The sequence below is a fragment of the Betta splendens genome, chromosome 7 (genome assembly GCF_900634795.4).
Source record: "Betta splendens chromosome 7, fBetSpl5.4, whole genome shotgun sequence".
Taxonomy (NCBI): domain Eukaryota; kingdom Metazoa; phylum Chordata; class Actinopteri; order Anabantiformes; family Osphronemidae; genus Betta; species Betta splendens.
In genome coordinates, this window is record NC_040887.2 from 9,781,129 (window position 1) to 9,800,026 (window position 18,898).

General features: G+C 50.2%; 1 protein-coding gene across 3 annotated transcripts in view; it reads left to right on the plus strand.

Moving 5' to 3' along the window:
* Positions 1–18,848, plus strand: part of magi3a (membrane associated guanylate kinase, WW and PDZ domain containing 3a) — a 73,701-nt gene extending 54,853 nt beyond the window's left edge. The window contains exons 5-22 of one of the 3 annotated variants that reach the window (XM_029157284.3): positions 61–223; positions 897–976; positions 1,613–1,670; positions 3,161–3,267; positions 6,701–6,913; positions 8,121–8,738; positions 10,107–10,138; positions 10,689–10,923; positions 11,033–11,127; positions 11,403–11,595; positions 12,506–12,718; positions 12,806–12,991; positions 13,117–13,210; positions 14,015–14,090; positions 14,265–14,402; positions 14,646–14,784; positions 15,058–15,150; positions 15,982–16,119. In XM_029157284.3, the coding sequence (XP_029013117.1) occupies positions 61–223; positions 897–976; positions 1,613–1,670; positions 3,161–3,267; positions 6,701–6,913; positions 8,121–8,738; positions 10,107–10,138; positions 10,689–10,923; positions 11,033–11,127; positions 11,403–11,595; positions 12,506–12,718; positions 12,806–12,991; positions 13,117–13,210; positions 14,015–14,090; positions 14,265–14,402; positions 14,646–14,784; positions 15,058–15,110 (2,693 nt within the window). In that variant the 3' untranslated portion in view covers positions 15,111–15,150; positions 15,982–16,119. Of the gene's footprint in view, positions 1–60; positions 224–896; positions 977–1,612; positions 1,671–3,160; positions 3,268–6,700; positions 6,914–8,120; positions 8,739–10,106; positions 10,139–10,688; positions 10,924–11,032; positions 11,128–11,402; positions 11,596–12,505; positions 12,719–12,805; positions 12,992–13,116; positions 13,211–14,014; positions 14,091–14,264; positions 14,403–14,645; positions 14,785–15,057 lie in introns of all 3 variants that reach the window. The other 2 variants (XM_029157283.3, XM_029157282.3) reach the window with 2 other exon arrangements.
* Positions 18,849–18,898: the final 50 nt, after the last annotated feature.

Here is an 18,898-nt window from a genome sequence, read left to right on the forward strand (position 1 = left end):
CCCAACCCATTCCCCTCTCTGTCTCCATGCCCGTGTCCCTCGTGCCCTGCCTGGTGCCAGAGCATAAAGACAAGGCGGAGTGGAGGAAGACGGTGCCCAGCTACAGCCAGTCGGCCGGGGCCATGGACCTGCATGTGTGGAGCGCGCAGGACGAGAGCCAGGAGCCCCTGCCTAAGAACTGGGAGATGGCCTACACGGAGACGGGCATGGTCTATTTCATAGAGTAAGTAGCCTTCCTCCTGCTGTCCCCGGTCCTGTTTCTCTCCTATTACATCACCAATGTGCTAATCCCTCCTCCCACTACTCCCGTCTTCTTCCACCCGTCGTAACCCAAATATGCCGCCTGGCCCATCTGTGTGCACCCACGTTCCTCTGAGCGGGATCACACCAGGTGATGGACCCGCTGTCTGGAAGCTCAGCGGCGCTGCCCGTGTTTGTCTTACATTATTTCCCCCGTGCTCGGTGCCGGCCTGGCGTCGCTCACCTGGGCCCGTCGTAGCTGCTGTTCACGGCTGAATCAATAGCTCGTTCTGCCGGGGAGCGAAACGAGGGGCTCAATGGAGCTCCTCAGACCCGCTCTCTCCTCGTGATTTCTGAAGCTGCTCGCTCACTTTCTCCCTCCTTTTCTCTTTGTGCCTTTTGTTGAGCTTTGTTTAAATGTTACTAATATCTAAAAGCCTTTCTTAATAAGCCGTTTGATCCCACACGATTAGCTGTTAGCCACACTTGTGAATTCACGGCGCTCCTGTTTATTTGCTGGAGCCAGTCAGACGGCTCCTGGGTGAAGGGGCTCCTGAGAGCTTCCTCTGCTAATTGCAGAATAAAAGAGTGTTTTTAACGGTTTATTTTAATTCTTCCTTCGCCTAAAGCTCTGTCTCCTTTTTTCCTCACTCCAGTCACAACAGCAAAACCACCACTTGGCTGGACCCGCGCCTCGCCAAGAAGGCCAAGCCTCCTGAGAAATGCGACGAAGGAGGTGAGGTGACACCGGCAGATCTCACACACACACACACACACACACACACACACACACACACACACACACACACACACACACACACACACACACACACACACACACACACACACACACAGCGTTGGCTAACAGACGCAGATTAAGCAGATCAGCGAGCCTGGTCAGAGTCGTGCCCGTGACGTAAAGCCCCCCCGCTCCCATCTTGCCCCCTCTTCTCCTTAATGGCTTCTTCTGGGACACACGCGGGGACCTCATCAGTGTAGCATCTCTCGAAAGGCAATTTCCTGGGGTCCCTCTTGCGTAAAGATCTCCTCTGCGCCGCGTGTGTTTGTCACACAGCAGCAGCAACGGCAGCAGCAAACCCAATACGATGCTCACATACACACCGCTGTAAAGACGGGCTGTTATTTTCCTGTGAGGTGGCGTTTCCTCCTCCGTCTCCTTCCTCCTCTGTGGTGTGTTTGAAGCTCTGAACGCGTGGTGACAAATAAAAGCCCCCCCTGCAGGTGATAACCACACTGTGAGGCTGCCAGTCAAAGCTCAGCACCTCATTGCGTCTATTCAATTGTCCATGTTGTGGCACAGCAGCATGCAAAATGATTTTCCTTCTTCTTCTTTGGTGCGTCTCACCTGCAGAGCTGCCCTATGGCTGGGAGAAGATTGAAGACCCCCAGTATGGCACTTACTACGTCGAGTGAGTAAACAGCTCCCTGCGCCTCCAGAGGGCTACAGATGTGAAATGTGGTGATTGTGCATGTTTACAAGTCTCCATGTTGGATTTAGTCATAGTTCTGCATCTTAACACGCTAATACTGAATTCCATGTGTGGTGGTGCTGTGTGTTAGGGGATTTGTGGACCGTGCACTGGTGGCATATTATGCAGTTAGTCCATAGAGGAGTTTTCCCACAGTCCTGCAGAAAGCAATTATGTCAATACTGATAACGCTTGAAGGTTACGTGTGTGTGTGTGTGTGTGTGTGTGTGTGTGTGTGTGTGTGTGTGTGTGTGTGTGTGTGTGTGTGTGTGTGTGTGTGTGTGTGTGTGTGTGTGTGTGTGTGTGTGTGTGTGTGTGTAAAAGACAGTGAAGACTACAGACAATTAAGGTTCAGGGTCCCAAAGAGGGAAATGAGGACGAGTTCCACTCCGAGTGTAAACAAGAGCACAATGTTTTATTTTAGTCCCATTACTGAGGATAAAGTGGGAGAGACCTGCTGATGGTGGGCGGGTGGGGGGTTTATCTGTGCGCCTGGGTCACCGAGAGGGTGCCTCCCCCGTCTCTGCGTCTTTGTCGGGCAAGTTTCGCCGTGAATGAATGACCCCGACGCGGCGACGTGACACAAAGTCTCATTATTCCCTCAACCGCCGCACAAAGAGCGAGGCGCAGCAATCAGGGAGCGAGAAAGTGAGACGGAGGAAATGAAAAGGGTGGGAATGAAAGAGAGGGGAATGTTTATCTCTTCAGACATAATGGGGAGGGTATCTCTGTGCATGAGTCAGACGCAGCGAGAGGAGTTTTTGTTACACACACACACACACACACACACACACACACACACACACACACACACACACACACACACACACACACTTGTATCGCGTCAGTGTCTCAGCATGTGGCTGATTCACTGTGCCGCATCAGTGCTTTTTGTCTTCCCAAGGTGCTGTCATGACCGGGATTTACCACCGTTATCGCTCATTACGCAGATGAGCTACCTCTCCCCATTACCGTCTAACGGTGGAGGGACATTACTCTCGGTGGCAGCAAACGTCTCAGCACACAGGTGTCTCGTGGTTCCTACTCCTCAGACGGAGTTGGGTGGTAAATCTTCAAGGTGTCGCTGCTTGTCCTGTGGGATTCTGGGAAACATTTGAACATTTGTTCATCTGCGTGCGTCAAGGCCACAACAGTTCATTACATCTTTTTGCTGCTTGTTGCCTATGTGTTGGCCACAGACCGGTTTGGGTTTGTGGTTTAGTGTTTTTAGAGGCGTGTGTGCGCGCCCGTACATGACGTGCTGTTTATCCAGCGCGGACGACGTCACGCCCTCGTAGTCAAATTACAGATTTGCATGAGGGCCTGAGAGCGGTGCGAGCGCGAGGCCGAGAGGTAAGGGTCGGGGCGCGGGCGAGGACGGGCTGCGTTCCAGGTGTTTCTCACTGGTGTCGTTTGCTCCCCCGCCGCAGCCACATCAACCAGAAGACCCAGTTCGAGAACCCGGTGATGGAGGCGAAGAGAAAGCTGAGCGTCGACACGCCCACGGCAGCGCCGCAACCCGCCGCCACGCCCTCAGGTAACCGCCCTGGCCGCGCACGCAGTGGGTAAACACGGCAGCCTGTCACAAGCGCATGCAAACAACGCGCGGTGGGAAGAAGTCCGTACAGAGCGAACGGCAGCAGGTCGCAGGATTGGGGCAAAACATCTGAGAGGTGACATTTTGTTAAAAGCGAAGAAAGGCTCGACTGTGGAGCCAATTAGCTTCATAGATAAGGCTGTTGTGGTTTCAACCTGGTCCTAATTCAGCTTGTGGAATATTTAAATTATAAGAGCAGGACATTTTTCTCTAAGTGGCCATAAGGGAACGAGGAAATGTAGTGAGGCGAACGTTGGCGAGGTTGCACAGACCCACATCCTGGCTTCCTGTGATTTATATATGAGTTTATATATATGCATATGTATATATATATATATATACATGTTTGTGTGTGTATATATATATATATATATGAGTTTGAAACGTCTACTGGGTGCATTACTTTGATGACATAGACCATAACTGAAGCTTAGTTGAGCCTAGCCTACAGTAAACAACCCATTTTCATTTGTAACTTGTCCAGGTCATGATTTAATTTATGACCTTAGAACAATACTGTAGCATGAACAGCTGACTACATTAACATTTCTTCCTCTTTGGGTTAACTGCTAATTAACCACAACCTACTGTAGTAAACTCAGCTAATACCGGCAGATTTGCATCGCTGACAGTGAGTGGTGTCAGCAGCTCGGCCCACAGCGCTCTCACACGCTCCCGCGTCTCCTCCTCTCAGACGGCAGCGGTATTAACGTCGTGGTTATAGCTTTTTATTCACAGGAGAGAACGCTATAACAAGGTCGTAATTGTGTTGTACAAACAGCGAAGCGCTTTTATCGCCTCCTCCACGCTGAGATGTCTGTCTGGGAGATATTCTAACCGACGACAGGTTTCTGATAAACAGCCCCATTGCCTGTGAAGCTATGATGTTCAGGCTGAGTTATGGAGCGGCGCTGCAGCGGGATTCATTCCGACAAGTAGATATGCGATGGGCAGGGCTGTGAGGACCCTTTGAAAATGCCTTTCTTCCAGTCCTCCGCCACAGTTCAAAGATCTGTCATTAGAACAGAGGCGGAGGAGGTGGCTGCGGCCTGAAGCGCGCCGCTTTTGGGTCGTCGGTTCATCATTTATAAGCCTGTGGTGAATGGCGCCTCTTGACTGCTCCGATCACCCTCCTCATAGACTTCTGAGGCCGCGATGTCGTAACGACGCGCGCGGACGAATCTTCTGACCCCAAAGCGGGAGCGCGTTAGCATTCCGGCTCCTCTCACCGCTGAGCCTCTCTCACCAGCCTCCAGCTCCCTCCACTGCACCTCACCGCCCCTCGTTAATGAGAGCGAACGTCTGGTGGTGCCGTGCGGGCGCGCGACCGTGGCTCCTGAACGCGGGTTTGACCTCCCAGACAACGAGCGGAGCGCCGTAATTACCGCGCCCGACAATCCGGCCTGACATTTCGCATAATCACTTCACCCCCGAGAACACAGACTGTCCCTTTGTGGCCCGCGGCTTAGTCGGGACCATGTAAACACGGGTTTAGAGAGGAACCCCCTCTCCATCCAGCTCGCGCCTTCTCTCTGCTGCTCTGTCAGTGCCGATGGCAAAGCGATCATGTCCAGGATGGAACTTGGCTGACAGTCACTTTTATTTCTCTCCTAAAACACAATTTAGTTTCCTACTAGAAGGGGGAAAAACGCATTCCAATTCAATCGAAAGTTAAAATGTGATACTTTAATTTACTAAAGAAAACAGCCGCTTGGCCTCATTTAAAGCTAAATCTTTGCCTTTTTGTCACACTGGGTTAATGCGTCATGGCTTGAGACCTTACAGGAACAATAGTTGATTCTCATCAAGCGGGGGAGGATTACAAAATGTTTTCTAAAGCGTCTGAGCTCCACCGCCACCATTTATTAACACTGCTGCCCTCCATGTGATGAATGACCTGCAGTCAGGTCTCACCAGGACCAGGGCATGTAAGTGATAGTCCCAAAGGTCAGAACCCTGAGGTAACAGCAGCAAGACGTCCCGCCCCTGAATTACATTACTCTTATAGAAATGCTGTGGAAAGACCAGAAGCAGTTCGTACAAGGTCAGCCAATGTCCCTGAGCTCGTCTCTAACACGCTGAAAACAGGGACGATAAACACCTCCGGAATCAAATTGTTAATAAGACCAGCTAATAAAATTGCATCTCTCCTATCTCATACATATGAGGACATTTTTATGCAGAAAGTAACTGCTCAAAATGGTTCATAAACCTCCAAGCGCTGCTGTAAATATTGATGGTATCGATTGTCAAATGCAATGAGACTCCAGTAAATATTAAAAAGCACGCAGAGCTTTTCATGTATTTCATATGTTGGTTCTCGCTCTCACACACTTGCTGTGCAGAGATTTTATCTAGGGTTTGGATTTACAGTAGACAATGTCAAAAATATATTTTTGGGCCGGGTCTGATGCAGGAATGTCATCTTAATCATACTCGGCATAATCTTTTTTTATCTTCAGCGCAGCCACGTTAATCTGCCAATTGCAATGCAATTATGCAAATCACAATACCATGACACATTGAGAGCGATGGAGGAAGCGCGGGGAGGGGGGTGGATGGGGGGCTTCTATCTCTACCCTCCCCTTATGAGATTATTGTCCCGCCATCTATCAGTGTGGGAACTGCCGGAGCAGGAGCCCAGCGTGCCCTGCTCCCTGGCTCACAGGCTCGCACCGCAGGGGGCCTGTCACGGCTAACTCCGCTCGTCTGCGTCTAACACTCCGTTCAATACACCTCCCTTCCTGTCTCCTATAAAACCTGCTCCAGTTGCACATCCTGCAGGCGCCGCGGAGGAAATTTGCAACGAAGGTTTACCTGGGAAACGTCAGGATGGATTTATCAGCGCGGCCAACGGAATCGGTTGTTTGCAGGTTACTGAGGCAAATTATAGGCATTTTGCAATAACTGCGTCTTCATTGGCTTCGCGAACAAAACAGTCGAGTCCCAAGATGTGTTTGTGCGTGTGTTCGATTTAAACAGCGAGTCTGGTGTCAGTACTGGCAGTGAGTGACGCGCTGTCACACGCGCTTTCGCTGCCTCGACTTTTCGTGAGGGGGACAGACGGTAATTTATGGACGAGCTTTTCTGTTTCCCTTCAAATCCCAAAGTCTTCATTATTATACACGCACACACACACACTCCTGTTCCACATAGTTAGTCACAGCACGTAAACCTCTGAACTGAACTGAACTGAAGAATTATAACTATAAGTTAATTTAAAATCTGGATTTCATTGTTACACTAGAACTGTGTATAACATGTTAAATCAGGAAAACAAAAGCTATTAATTATAGTAATCAGGGCATTATTTATACTTTCTAAATGTTTGTGTCCATTAGCACTTGTCAATCACTTTTCCTTTTCGCCACAGTCATTCCTGCGACAGAAGAACCTGCTGTGGGGCCGCGGGGCTTCACACGAGACCCAGCTCAGCTGCAGGGCTCCATCCTGCAGACAGCACTTCGAAAAAGTCCCCAGGGCTTCGGCTTCACCATAATCGGGGGAGACCGACCCGACGAGTTCCTTCAGGTGAAGAACGTCCTTCCAGACGGACCCGCCGCGCACGACAACAAGATCGCCCCAGGTGAGCCTCCGCTGGCTGTTCGTACTAGATTACAGGATTGTGCTTCATCTTAACAGTTCAAGGCCGTCCTGCTGCATCCAGGGCCAAACGCCGACAAAGAGGAGTTAGTGAAGATAAATAAGCACCTCGAACTCGCCTAAAGGAAAAATAATCCGGTGTCACGTTCCGTTTGACCGTGCGGTGACACTCGGCGTTTGGCGCCTGCGCTTGTGCACTTAAAAATAAGACAACAGTTTTGTGTACTCTGTGTACACACAAACAGGCGCGTTTGGAGAAAAAACACACAACAGATGCTTCACTGCAAATGTCACCTTGCCCGACTGGGCAAAGACAAATGTGCACAGGCGATATTTTGCGGCGCAACTGTGAAAACGGGACGCTCGTGTCAATAAAGCCCGTGTTCAGTTTATGGATGACACCCGGCTTTTATTTGTGGCCGTAAATTAGGCTTTTATGAGACGTGCAGCCGCGTCGCCTTTGCCTGGAGGAGGGGAAGGGGCCTGTAATGCATGCGTTAGCCTTTAACACAGACGTACACGCAGCGGCCCCGTAAATTCCACGTGAATGGTTTGAATCGCTGTCGGCGGCAGCGTCCGCGTTACGGTAGCGTCGACGGCACCTTTCTACATGTGGAAATTGAACAGAGTAATATTTTTTATTTCCCTTGAGACAAAGGGCAATTGATTGATAAATCTGAAAAAGAATGCGTGTAATTATTTGCATTAGGTTCTAGTTGAAGGCAGTGGACTGCATCCGCTTTGCTTCTCCTGGAGGCCGTTTGTTTAAGTTAGACGTAGAATGTCTTTTTGAGACTGTCTTTCACTGGAGCCCCATTATCTTATGGATGCTCAGTTACTAGATAAGTAATTACAGGGACTCTCAACAGCCTCTACATTAGGACACGGAGCTCATTTCAGGAGTGAAGCCTTGGTGGTGTTTGCTAAGAGAAGGTATCGATTGTGTAGGTGGGCTGAGTCCTGCGCTGGGCTTTCAGCCAACTCGCCAGTCAGCAGTTTGTGGGCCTGACGTAGGGAAGAGTGTGCTCTATGCAGACCCAGCATGCTGGAAAAGTCACATCACTGGCCTTGTTTTCTACTCCCTCCATCTGCATTAACATCCGCCATTATGTGCAGTTCAAAGACCGACCGTCCAACTGCTTATTGTCCAGAGTCTATTTCGTGTGTAAGGGATTTTCGTTCTTCTTCAGGTGATGTGATTGTGGACATCAACGGGTCGTGTGTGCTGGGGAAGACTCATGCCGACGTGGTGCAGATGTTCCAGTGCATCCCAGTCAACCAGTACGTAGACATGGTCCTGTGCCGGGGCTACCCGCTGCCTGAGGACTCCAGCAGCAACGAGGACCCCTCCAAGGACGCCTCCCCCACCCCCTCGGCCTCCACGCCACAGGACCCTCACTACACGGTCCCGGATGGAGGGGCCCTCTCCCGGCAGGCTGCTGCGGTACCGCCTATGACCAATGGAGGGCGCCACCATCATCATTCCCATCCCCACCACCACCAGCAGCACCCTGCTCCTCAGGCTCACGCCCACGAAGGCCCCGACCCCACTTTGCTGCAGCCGGAGCTAGTGAGCGTGCCGCTGGTTAAGGGTCCGGGGGGCTTCGGCTTCGCCATCGCAGATTGCCCCCTGGGCCAAAAGGTCAAGATGATCCTGGACGCCCAGTGGTGCCGCGGCCTGCTGAAGGGCGACGTCATCAAGGAGATCAACAGGCAGAACGTGCAGACGATGAGCCACTCCCAGGTGGTGGACATCCTCAAAGACCTGCCTGTGGGCAGTGAGGTCAGCGTGCTGGTGCTCAGAGGAGGTGAGTTGGCAGAAATGAGACACACACGCGGCTGCAGCCTGAGTAAACGCGCACCAGGCAGCTAATCTTGTGCGTCACAGCTGGTGGGATTGTGAACCTGGGGCTGTCTGCCGGTTTATTCCCATCATTCTGATAACACGTGCAACGCGTAGCATGTAGCGAGAAGACGGGCACCTCAGAGCAGCAGGGTTTAACAAGTGCGGACCGAGATCTTCCCTGGTGAACTTGCATGTAATGTTTTGGTTTTAAAATAACGGAATGGGGGCATTCTGTGGATACTGCTCGGACACACAGAGTCTCCCAGTTTTAAATAAAGCAATTTCACGCTCGGGTCCACAGCAACTCTGCATCATCCACCATGCGCCTTCTCGAAGGGGGAGTAAGTCATGCTTAGTCACATGGCGAGCCGCGTTGGGAAGGCACAGCGAGAAGGCAGTTTGGGTGATTCACTTGCTACTTAAAAATAAAAAAGAAGGAAGATGAGAGAGGGAGAGAGAGAGAGAGAGAGAGAGCACGGTGGGCACTGGTTGCCCTTCTTCATACTTCAGGCTTCCTCTGATTTGAAGGGCTCGTTCCATTTTGACTTTACTGCAGTGCAGTAGCCTAGATAGAGAGACCGGTGTTGCCCCCACACATCAGATGTGCGCAGCTGGGCTCTGTGCTGAGCTCCGGGGGGTTCGTCATCGATGTGTGCGTGCATGCGCGGATGTGTTAATGCCCAACAGGAGCGGGAGATCACGTCTTTCCAGCAGTAAAGGGAACCGTGCTGCAGGGCTCCCCTCGGGTCCGGCTAGGTGTTGCTCTCAGCGAAGGCGTAGAGCTCCCCTCTGATGACAGCAGCAGGGAGGAATGAACAAACAGATAATTATATTTTCTCCCCGCTTCTGCATTAACATCTGATAATGAGACACAGCGACCCTCCCCATGGGATGTCCTCACTCTGCCTTAGATATGGTATGACAGGATAGGATGGAATGACACAGACACGACATTTATCATTATTTGGAAAAGACAGTAATAAAACTTCAAGGACCCTCCCACAAAAGTTCACTAAAACGTCATTTAAGTGTGGGTTTAACAAGAAGGAATATTTTCCCATGGCTCACGGTCATTTCAATGTCTCCCATCCCGTGGCGTAAACCATTTCTATACTGGAGTGCACTGCCCCCTACTGGCTGACCTACACCACACCTCGACTCACGCACGCAGAGCCAAAAACAATAATTACAAAGCCTTTGGTCACTGAGCGCACGGGAGAGGGAGCGCTGTGAGGCCACGAGTGGAAAAAAGACCAGTTACAAGTCATCATTTAACGCTTTCATCCTTTATGTTCTTAATGATTTGAGCTTTCACCTTCTCTGCTTGCAGGTCAGACGTCTCCTGTGAAATCATTAAAACCGGTGAGTTGAAGCCGACGTTGGTCATTTTTCCATTCGTCTTTAGGAAGAAAAAGAAAAGACTGTAGTAGTAATAAAACTGCTGTGTGTGTGTGTGTGTGTGTGTGTGTGTGTGTGTGTGTGTGTGTGTGTGTGTGTGTGTGTGTGTGTGTGTGTGTGTGTGTGTGTGTGTGTGTGCATGCGCGTGTGCCTGTTCTCCACTGCATTATTCAGGGAGCCCACGTTAGCGAGACTGTTATTTCTGGAGCTGCATGCGTGTAAATATGCTGGCTCCTGGCAAACAGCAACTTAACATCCCTCTGTGTACGGGTGTTTAAGATGATACGCCACGCTCAACAGCTTGTTCCTGTGCTGCTCCTCCACTCCTAAAATAGAGAGGAGCTGAGGCAGCAACAGGCTTACTCATACTGCTCCGTTGGTACAACATACAATTATGTTGTGTATTTTTGCTCTAAGGTGGAATCATTTGGTGCAAAACGGAAAGAATTTACAACACATCCACAGCATCTCTTGTTCGTCATGCCAAAGCTTCCTCCTTTGTTCTGTGTCCTAGTGCACAGCTCCTATGGCCCAGCCCGGGCCTCAGCAGGCTCCTCATCCCACACACCAGCAGCCGCCCCAGCCGCTGACGCAGCAGCAGGAGGTCGTCAACAACGCGGAGGGCCTCGCTCAGCAGGACATCCCCCCCAACCCCCTCCACTTCCCTGCGGGCACCCTGCACTCGTCCTCGCCCAAACCCGACCCGTCTGAGCTCTACCTCAAGTCCAGGGCCCTGTTGAACAGCAAGCGTACGTGGACGGACGACCAATCGTTGTCTCCGCGTAGCCGGCAAACATCAAAGCACAGCCAGAAACGTGACTAATAGGTTTTGTTTTGTCTCTGCCGGTTTCGCTGCAGCTCCCAATACCAAGGACCTGGATGTGTTCATCAGACGGAACCAGGAGTCGGGCTTTGGCTTCAGGGTCCTGGGAGGCGAGGGCCCAGATCAGCCGGTAGGTACCAGCTCAGCACAGCTATTCACAGGCCGGCTGAGCGCGCGGCTGCAATCCCAAATCCTCAGTTCCACAAAGCGAATCAATATTAAAGCTGCAGTCGGTTACTTTAATAGCCTGAACGGTCGCTACAGCTGTAGAATAACGCTTAAAAGAACCCCAAAACCCCGCATTTTGCAAAGTGAAATGCTGCGGTCAAGCAAGAGGGCGTCCCATCACACGCTCCGCCAGTTCTCACGCCGAGTCAGGAGTAAGGTGTCTCCTCCTGTTTCCAGGTGTACATCGGCGCCATCGTGCCCCTCGGCGCGGCGGAGAAGGACGGGCGGCTGCGGGCGGGGGACGAGCTGCTGTGCATAGACGGCGTGCCGGTCAAGGGGAAATCCCACAAACAAGTGCTGGAGCTGATGACCAACGCCGCCCGCAACGGCCAAGTGATGCTCACGGTCCGCAGGAAGCTCACACACGCAGGTGGGTGTGCCTCTGATCGCCCCTGAACGCCTCTGAAGCGCCGCTCCTTGTTTCCACTCCGCGTGCTCTGCTCAGTATGCTGGAGGAGAACCTCGGAGCGCAAGCTTTGATCTGGGATTTTTTCCCACTAATCCTTTAAATTTGTTCTGCATGACTTCCTCGGGGATGAATCTCAATAAATGAAGTTGGAGCAAAACTGACTTTCAGGATGTTATTCGACGCGAAATTTCCTGAAGAGAAAGTTTTCAAAAAATAAAAAAAGATTCCGAATTGACATTCTTCACAGGAATGTGGAGGTAAAGATGACTCCAGGAAAACCAAAGCGAGGGTGCGAGGCTCAAATGTCGTTTGTGTTTATCTTTTTGAGCATGATTGTAGTTGTGTGAAGGGCAGTGGAGATCGAATCAGTTGGTGGAGTTGATTTGCATCTCAAAGGACTGAGGAAAAAGAATATGCTGAGTTTTTTCTTTCAACAGCACAAAAAAAAAGAGGCGCTGCTGCATTCAGACTTGTTTACCCCGACAAATAATCACCCCATGAATATTACAAGCACTTTTTGAATTACTTTGGATTTAATGTATTGCAACAGCAGCTTTGATCACGATGCAGAAATTAAGCATCAATCATGTAAGGGTTTATGCTTTGAAAGCAGGGGTTTAGAAAGAGCTCCACTGATGCCGGCTGACAAAACAGGGACTCAGCAAAACAAACACCCGACCAGGGGAGTTTGGGCTAGATTAGCTTGTCCTATGAATAAAGGATTGAGGGGAGTTTAAAGCTTTGCATTATGTGTTCGCAATAAATACAACACAAGGACTTTCTGCATGGACACGGTTTAGCTTATTGGCGGATGAACCTCGAAATGGCATCACTAACAGCTGTGAAAACGCACGTTTAACGTCCTGTCCAGATGGTGGAGGGGAGGAGGGCGGTCAGCAGCCCCAGCAGGTCGCCTCGGCTCTGATCAACAGCTCCCCCAAGGCGCCTCGCGCCGACGGGCCCAACGCGCCCGGCGCCGTGCAGCCCTCGCGGCCGGAGTGCTTCGACGTCACCCTGAACCGCAAAGACAACGAGGGCTTTGGGTTCGTCATCCTGACCTCGAAGAACAAGCCCCCACCTGGAGGTCAGGAATGAATGGGAACTAATCCATGTATAGTAAATGAATGGGAGTCTTGTGTGGCTTAGTTTAAAATGTGTTCCTCCGTTTCAGTTATTCCTCACAAGATCGGCCGCATCATCGAGGGCAGCCCCACGGACCGCATGGGTCAGATGAAGGTCGGGGACCGGATCTCGGCCGTCAACGGCCTGTCCATCATGGAGCTGTCGCACAACGACATCGTGCAGCTCATCAAGGACGCCGGCAACGCCGTCACCCTCACGGTGGTGCCCGAGGACGGTGGGTCTCACGCACGCACGCACGCACGCACGCACGCACGCACACACACACACACACACACACACACGAACGGCGAGTGCTCTACCTGCGCGTCGCACTGAATGCCGTGACTTGTGTTCCTGCAGACAGCACGCCTCCGTCCGGAGCGAATTCAGCCAAGCAGAGTCCTTCGGTGCAGCACCGGGCCGTGGGCCAGCAGCCGCCCGGCTACGCCGACAGGTACGTCGTTGCACCCACAGCCTCCTTCGAACGCTAATGGAGACAGTTTAATACGCGTTCTACCACTTGAACCATAAATTAGCCCCAGTGCCTCCAGTGTGATGTCTCCCATTACTATGTCTTGTGGAGACGCGCTCCCTTTTATCCAGACAGTAAATCCCCTCACGGTCAGTGTCTTGTTAGCAAAAGAAAAAGAGACTGGTTAGTATGGTTTTTCCACTTCCTCTTTGATCTCGCTCCTCAGACGAGATTACCTGTGTCGGACGTTTTAATCCATCGCTGTGGCAGCAATTCTCCGCCATCGTTTCTCTCCCTCGCCCGCTGTCTATAAGCATGTGTTCCCCTTCTCCCCATTTAGCCCTCTGTCCATTTCCAGTCTAATCTCCAGCACATGCCTCGGGTCAGGCCGCGCTTGATATGAGCTGAGCCTGTCAGCTTGGCAGCGCACAGTGTGTAAACTGCTCTCCATGCCAGAGCTGCTAGGAAAGCCTATAGTCTTCAGATGGTGTGTTAGCACAGCTAAGTTCCCACAAAGGCATTGTAATGAGCTCTGTGAAGCATTAAAGCGTGCCCCGGTTATCTGCCGCTAAACTGTAAAAGCAACACGGCCCATTGGAGGATTTCTATTGGTCTCTGTGTGTAGTATAATGAAATCTACACATGGAGGCTTGTGTTGTGTCCACTCTTTGCCTTCATATATATATGAATGTATATATAAATATATAAATAAATATATATCCTGTTACAAGCATCGCTAGTAGCATGACTCAGAACCTGAAGCGGTGCATGTTTTTCTGGCTGTAGGAGCAGTGACAGTGAGGCGAGGACCTCTTTTCCACAAGGAGACGTGGGAACACTCATCACTTCAGGCCCAAAGCAGGTAAAACCAAAGGCACATCCACTCCCTGTTTAGATTCTACCGCCTTGATCTCGCAAACGATCTGATCCCATCATTGCTCTTTGAAGTCACTGGGGTGAAAAGGGGCCTTTTAGGTTCTAGTGGGGCGTCGGCGTGCGCCTGTCAGGCAGTGATCCGCTGCGTGTTGCTGTGCAGGGCTGCTTCGTGGTGGAGCTGGAGCGCAGCCAGCGGGGCTTCGGCTTCAGTCTGAGGGGAGGGAAGGAGTATAACATGGGCTTGTTCATCCTGCGCCTGGCGGAGGACGGACCCGCCCTGAGAGACGGCAGGATACATGTAAGTCACTGCTTCAGAGACGAGACTATTTTAGACGCTGCTGGAAACTTGACTTTGAATCTAAAAGCGCGTGTCTCTATCTTTGTGAGCAGCCAATCTTTGATCACTAATCTATTATGGTGAAATGCCATCATGTTCTGGGGCTGTCGCTCTCCCCTCGCGCCTTATCTCTGCCGCTCTGCACCACGTACTCCTCAAACCCCTGGTCTGACTGAAAGGCGCTCCGCTTGTGAACTGCCACAGGTTGGAGATCAGATCGTGGAAATCAACGGCGAGGCCACCCAGGGCATCACGCACACGCGGGCCATCGAGCTGATCCAGGCCGGCGGCAACAGAGTGCACCTGCTGCTGCGGCCCGGCCAGGGCCTGGTCCCGGACCACAGTGAGTGACGGCTGCATGTCCGCTGCGCGTAGATCCACGCAGCACGGAACATCTACCAGCGCTTTCGTATGGTTACGCTTGACAGGGAGCTGAGCTCCTTTAATCTCATGCATGTACATGTACTGGCAGCTTCTCCCGAGCGTTTTCTCTCATTCTGCGGTATCTGTCGCGACCTACCTCCTGTGCTCTTTATCTAGCTTGCTTCTATGCTCTCTGCACCGGCACCAGCTTTCGCCTGTCTGTTTTCTACCTATTTATCTTTTCCTCCTATAGGTCTGAACTCTTCTTCCACCCTGTGCTTCTACATGAAACCAGAGCATCACTAAAGGCCTCACTGCTTTTCTTGGTCTGTCCCTAATAATCTGGGTAAACCTTGTGCTACTACATCTCCTTTTAAATAATTCATCTCCAAGACTTAAGTGTTGTTTTCTGTCTTGTACTTCATTCCCATTCTCCCAATCCTAAATACTGTAGAGCAGTTAGGTAAACGTGTAAGCAAGAGCTGGACTCTTCTCTGGAGGGCTGAACTAAAGCAGTGAGTCCTAGAAGAATGAACAGACCTGCAGGAGCCCTGGGAGGTTTCAGGGCCTCAACTAGTTTGTTTGTTTCTTTTTCTGTTCCACTGGTGCCACTGAACGCACACCTCAACCTGAGTGTGAAGTACGACAGGGACCTGAAGCAAAGTCCCCTAAGCAGTTATTGATCGGTGGCTATCTGTTAAAGGATCTGGGTGCGTTCACTGGCATCAAACCTTCAACCCAAAGACCAAATTAGAACGAATTTCTATGAGTTGTTGCTCCTGGAAATCCAAAAGCTCATTTCAGCGCCACTAAGTCCATCACCCTCGCTGGTTTTCCGCTGCACATATCTGCCTCGATCACAGCTGTGCAATTCTTATCGGCTCAGGGGAAAATTGAAATGTCAGTGTTGGGTGAATACTGGCACCTTTTTCATTCACGGCTGTGTTGATGACTGATATAGATCTCAAACAAGGAAATAAGCAAAGCAAATATTTAGAAGGATCTAGCAGAGGCTTATTTAAGAACATGGGCTAGATGGAAAACGTTTTTTTGCAGGATATTTTGCTTCAGTTGCATGACACACATAATTAGCTTTCATCAAATATCTCGAATGGGAGATACTTTACCTGTTTGCTCATCCGGGGCTGTTTCTTACCCTCTGCTGCCTTCTTCCCAGGTTCAAAAGACAAAGTAACCCTTCCAACCTCGAGCTTTCCCAGATTCTCTGCATCCGACGTGCACTCATCTCCAGCCTCCCCGTCCTCTGTCTCCCTCTCTACCTCGGAGCTGTCACCGTCTTCACCCAATGTGTCCGCCTATGATGAGATCTGTGGAGGGGATCCCAGGGCACCCGGGTCCTCTGGCGCTGGGCAGGCGAACAAGTCGAGAGGCCAGCAGCTGTCCCATCAAAACCAGAGGAGCGCCACCAGTCCCAGTGCTCTGACTGGAAAAGCAAGCTGGAGCGACCCCAAGGCTGCTAGTCCTAAAAAAGCCACCGAAGACTGGGCCGAACGTGGGGAGCGCTCCCAGAGCCCTAGACAACAAATAGATCGAAGCCACAGCGCATCTTTGGAAGATATGAAAAGGGAGAGGAAAGCCCAAGGGCAGAGAGATCGCCGGGCCAGGGAAAATGACCCTGGCCCGGAAGAACCCCAGAGCCCCAGGCATCCAGCTGGCCAGCAGCCTAGCACGGCCTCCAGGGACGGGAAGAACCGGAGGCTCAGGGACGAGGATGCAGCTTACTGGCAGGAGGCGGAGGCTGCGGAGGGTGCAGACAAACCCTGGGTGAGCAGCGACGGCCACAGGAAGGGCAGAAGGGCGGAACAAGAAGCAGCGGCGGCACAAAAGCCCTATTCCGGGGCCGGTTCTGATAGCGACAGCGGCACCCTGGGCCAGAGGGGCGGGCGGCAGAGGGGGGACAGAGAGTATCAGGAGAGCAAACACCACGGGACAGCTGAGGAGGGGAATAGAAAGGACCCCAGAGGTTCCAGCATCCAGGACCCCAGCTGCAACGGGACCGGCGCCAGCAAAAAGGCCCCCATCACCCCCGGCCCGTGGAAAGTCCCCAGCACGGCCAAGATCCAGTCCCAAGTGGAGACGTCCTATGCAGACGTGTGAGATCTTCCTAAAACTTTCCACGCACGTTAAAAAAAAGCTGAGCCTCTACAAGTTTTACGTTTTTTTTTTTTTTGTTTTTGTTTTTTTCTCCGATGTCAGAGAAAGCAGATCACTGTGTAACTAGCGTCATAGTTTCTCACTGCTTACGGTCACGTGTGTGCGTGTGTGTGTTTGGTTTTCGGTTCACCCATGTTTGCCTCGGCAGTTTGCATCAAGCTGCTCATGACGTGACTCTACCTACAGGAGTATTTGTACTTTGGCGGCGGAAGGGGGCGGAGCCTTGGGTTCCGTGGCGCTCGGACGCCGCGCTCCGGTTGCGATGAAGCTGCTTCGCGTCGCACTCACTGTGAGAACGGTTCGTAGGTAATTGGATGAACTCAAAACAACCTCTTTACCCACATCAATGAAGGATTCTTTATTCGTCACGTTGAAGGTTGGGAGGTTTGAATCGTATCCATGCAATCACTCAAGCTTCTGCTGGTGACACTGAGTCATCGCTGCTGTCACTGATACCAAGAACTTTTTTTTAAAAATCAGCCCAGATGAGGGTGACAGAGTGTCTTCAAACAGTTGTGCGGTCTTTGTAGCCTGGCAGCTCGTGAGACACGCGTTCGCATGTATGCGAAGACTGTGAAATACTCTGATGCCATAACCTCATCAGATGGTGGACAGATTATCCCGGAGCTTTATATGCATCAATCAGCAGACCAGATACTTGTGGTTATAGTTCAATCGTTTGTTATGTGTGATAATTATAAAGCATAAGGTAATTTATTGAAATTATATGTAAACAAATCTGTTAGTAGTCATATCCATTCTGAGTCATTTCACTTTTGATGTGGACTTAAACCTAATAAATAGAATGTGTAGATAAGTGAAATACTAAACAATCTATACATTTTATTTCTATGATTTTATCATGTGTAAACAGTGACACAAGCCTGATGCATAATGTCTACTGTTAGCAGGTGTGTTCTACGTCCTCTGGCTACGTGTGTGTGTGTGTGTGTGTGTGTGTATACAAGCTGACTGGTAGGCCTATGTATTTTAGATGTTGCTGTACATGTAGCATTGACCCTACTTACTCGGGAAGCTATGTTATTTAGCACAACCTAAAACGCATATACTGTACTGACGCATACTGTATGTTATTGAGCTGATCAGAACAGAACTTGATTGTAAGAAGTGAGACGATATTGTGAGAAGATATTTTTTATCATCATACAAAAAAATATAGGCACAAAAGGCTACAAATGTATTTTTTAATGAATGCTTTATTTAGTACATCACCCTTAATGCGAGATAATAAAAAAGTTGTATTCATATTTTTGCTTATTTGATAATAATCAAGGGGGTCATGACTCTCAATCTATACAAATGTAAGCAGCTCATTTCCTGCTGAAGGAAGTGACTTTAGTGCATAGCTCTGGTCCTTTAGAAGGATCATAGGAAATGACTATATTAAAGAAACAGTGATCTTAGTCTCGTGAAAAAGAAATTATTTATTGGGATCACGTGTGTGCAATGCTCAGAACACCAGACTTAGTTATTTCATGTGTTGTGGAGTAGAGCGCCATCTAGTGCTTCATACTCTGCTTTTCCGAATCGTTTGTCCATTTTGTTATTGAATGACGGCCTACTGTATTCTTTATTATCCACATCTTCATCATGTATGATACTGTGGCCTTGCATTGCTTTAGCATATACAAGTCTTTTAGTTTTGACATCATGTTGTAGTTGTAAATGTTTATAAATTGTATAGCACCTGTAAAAAAATATTGCCTTCATGCAGAAAAAATCCTCTGTAAATTGTTTCATTATTTTTTTAAGAGAACTGAGAGGAAATAATATAAAGGGGGTCAAAAGAATCTGTTCATGGCATTCTGTTCATGCACTGATGAATAAAGGTTTACTGAATAAATACAACAGATGTTGTGCTCTTTTATTGATGGGGTTAGATATTTATAAAGTAACAA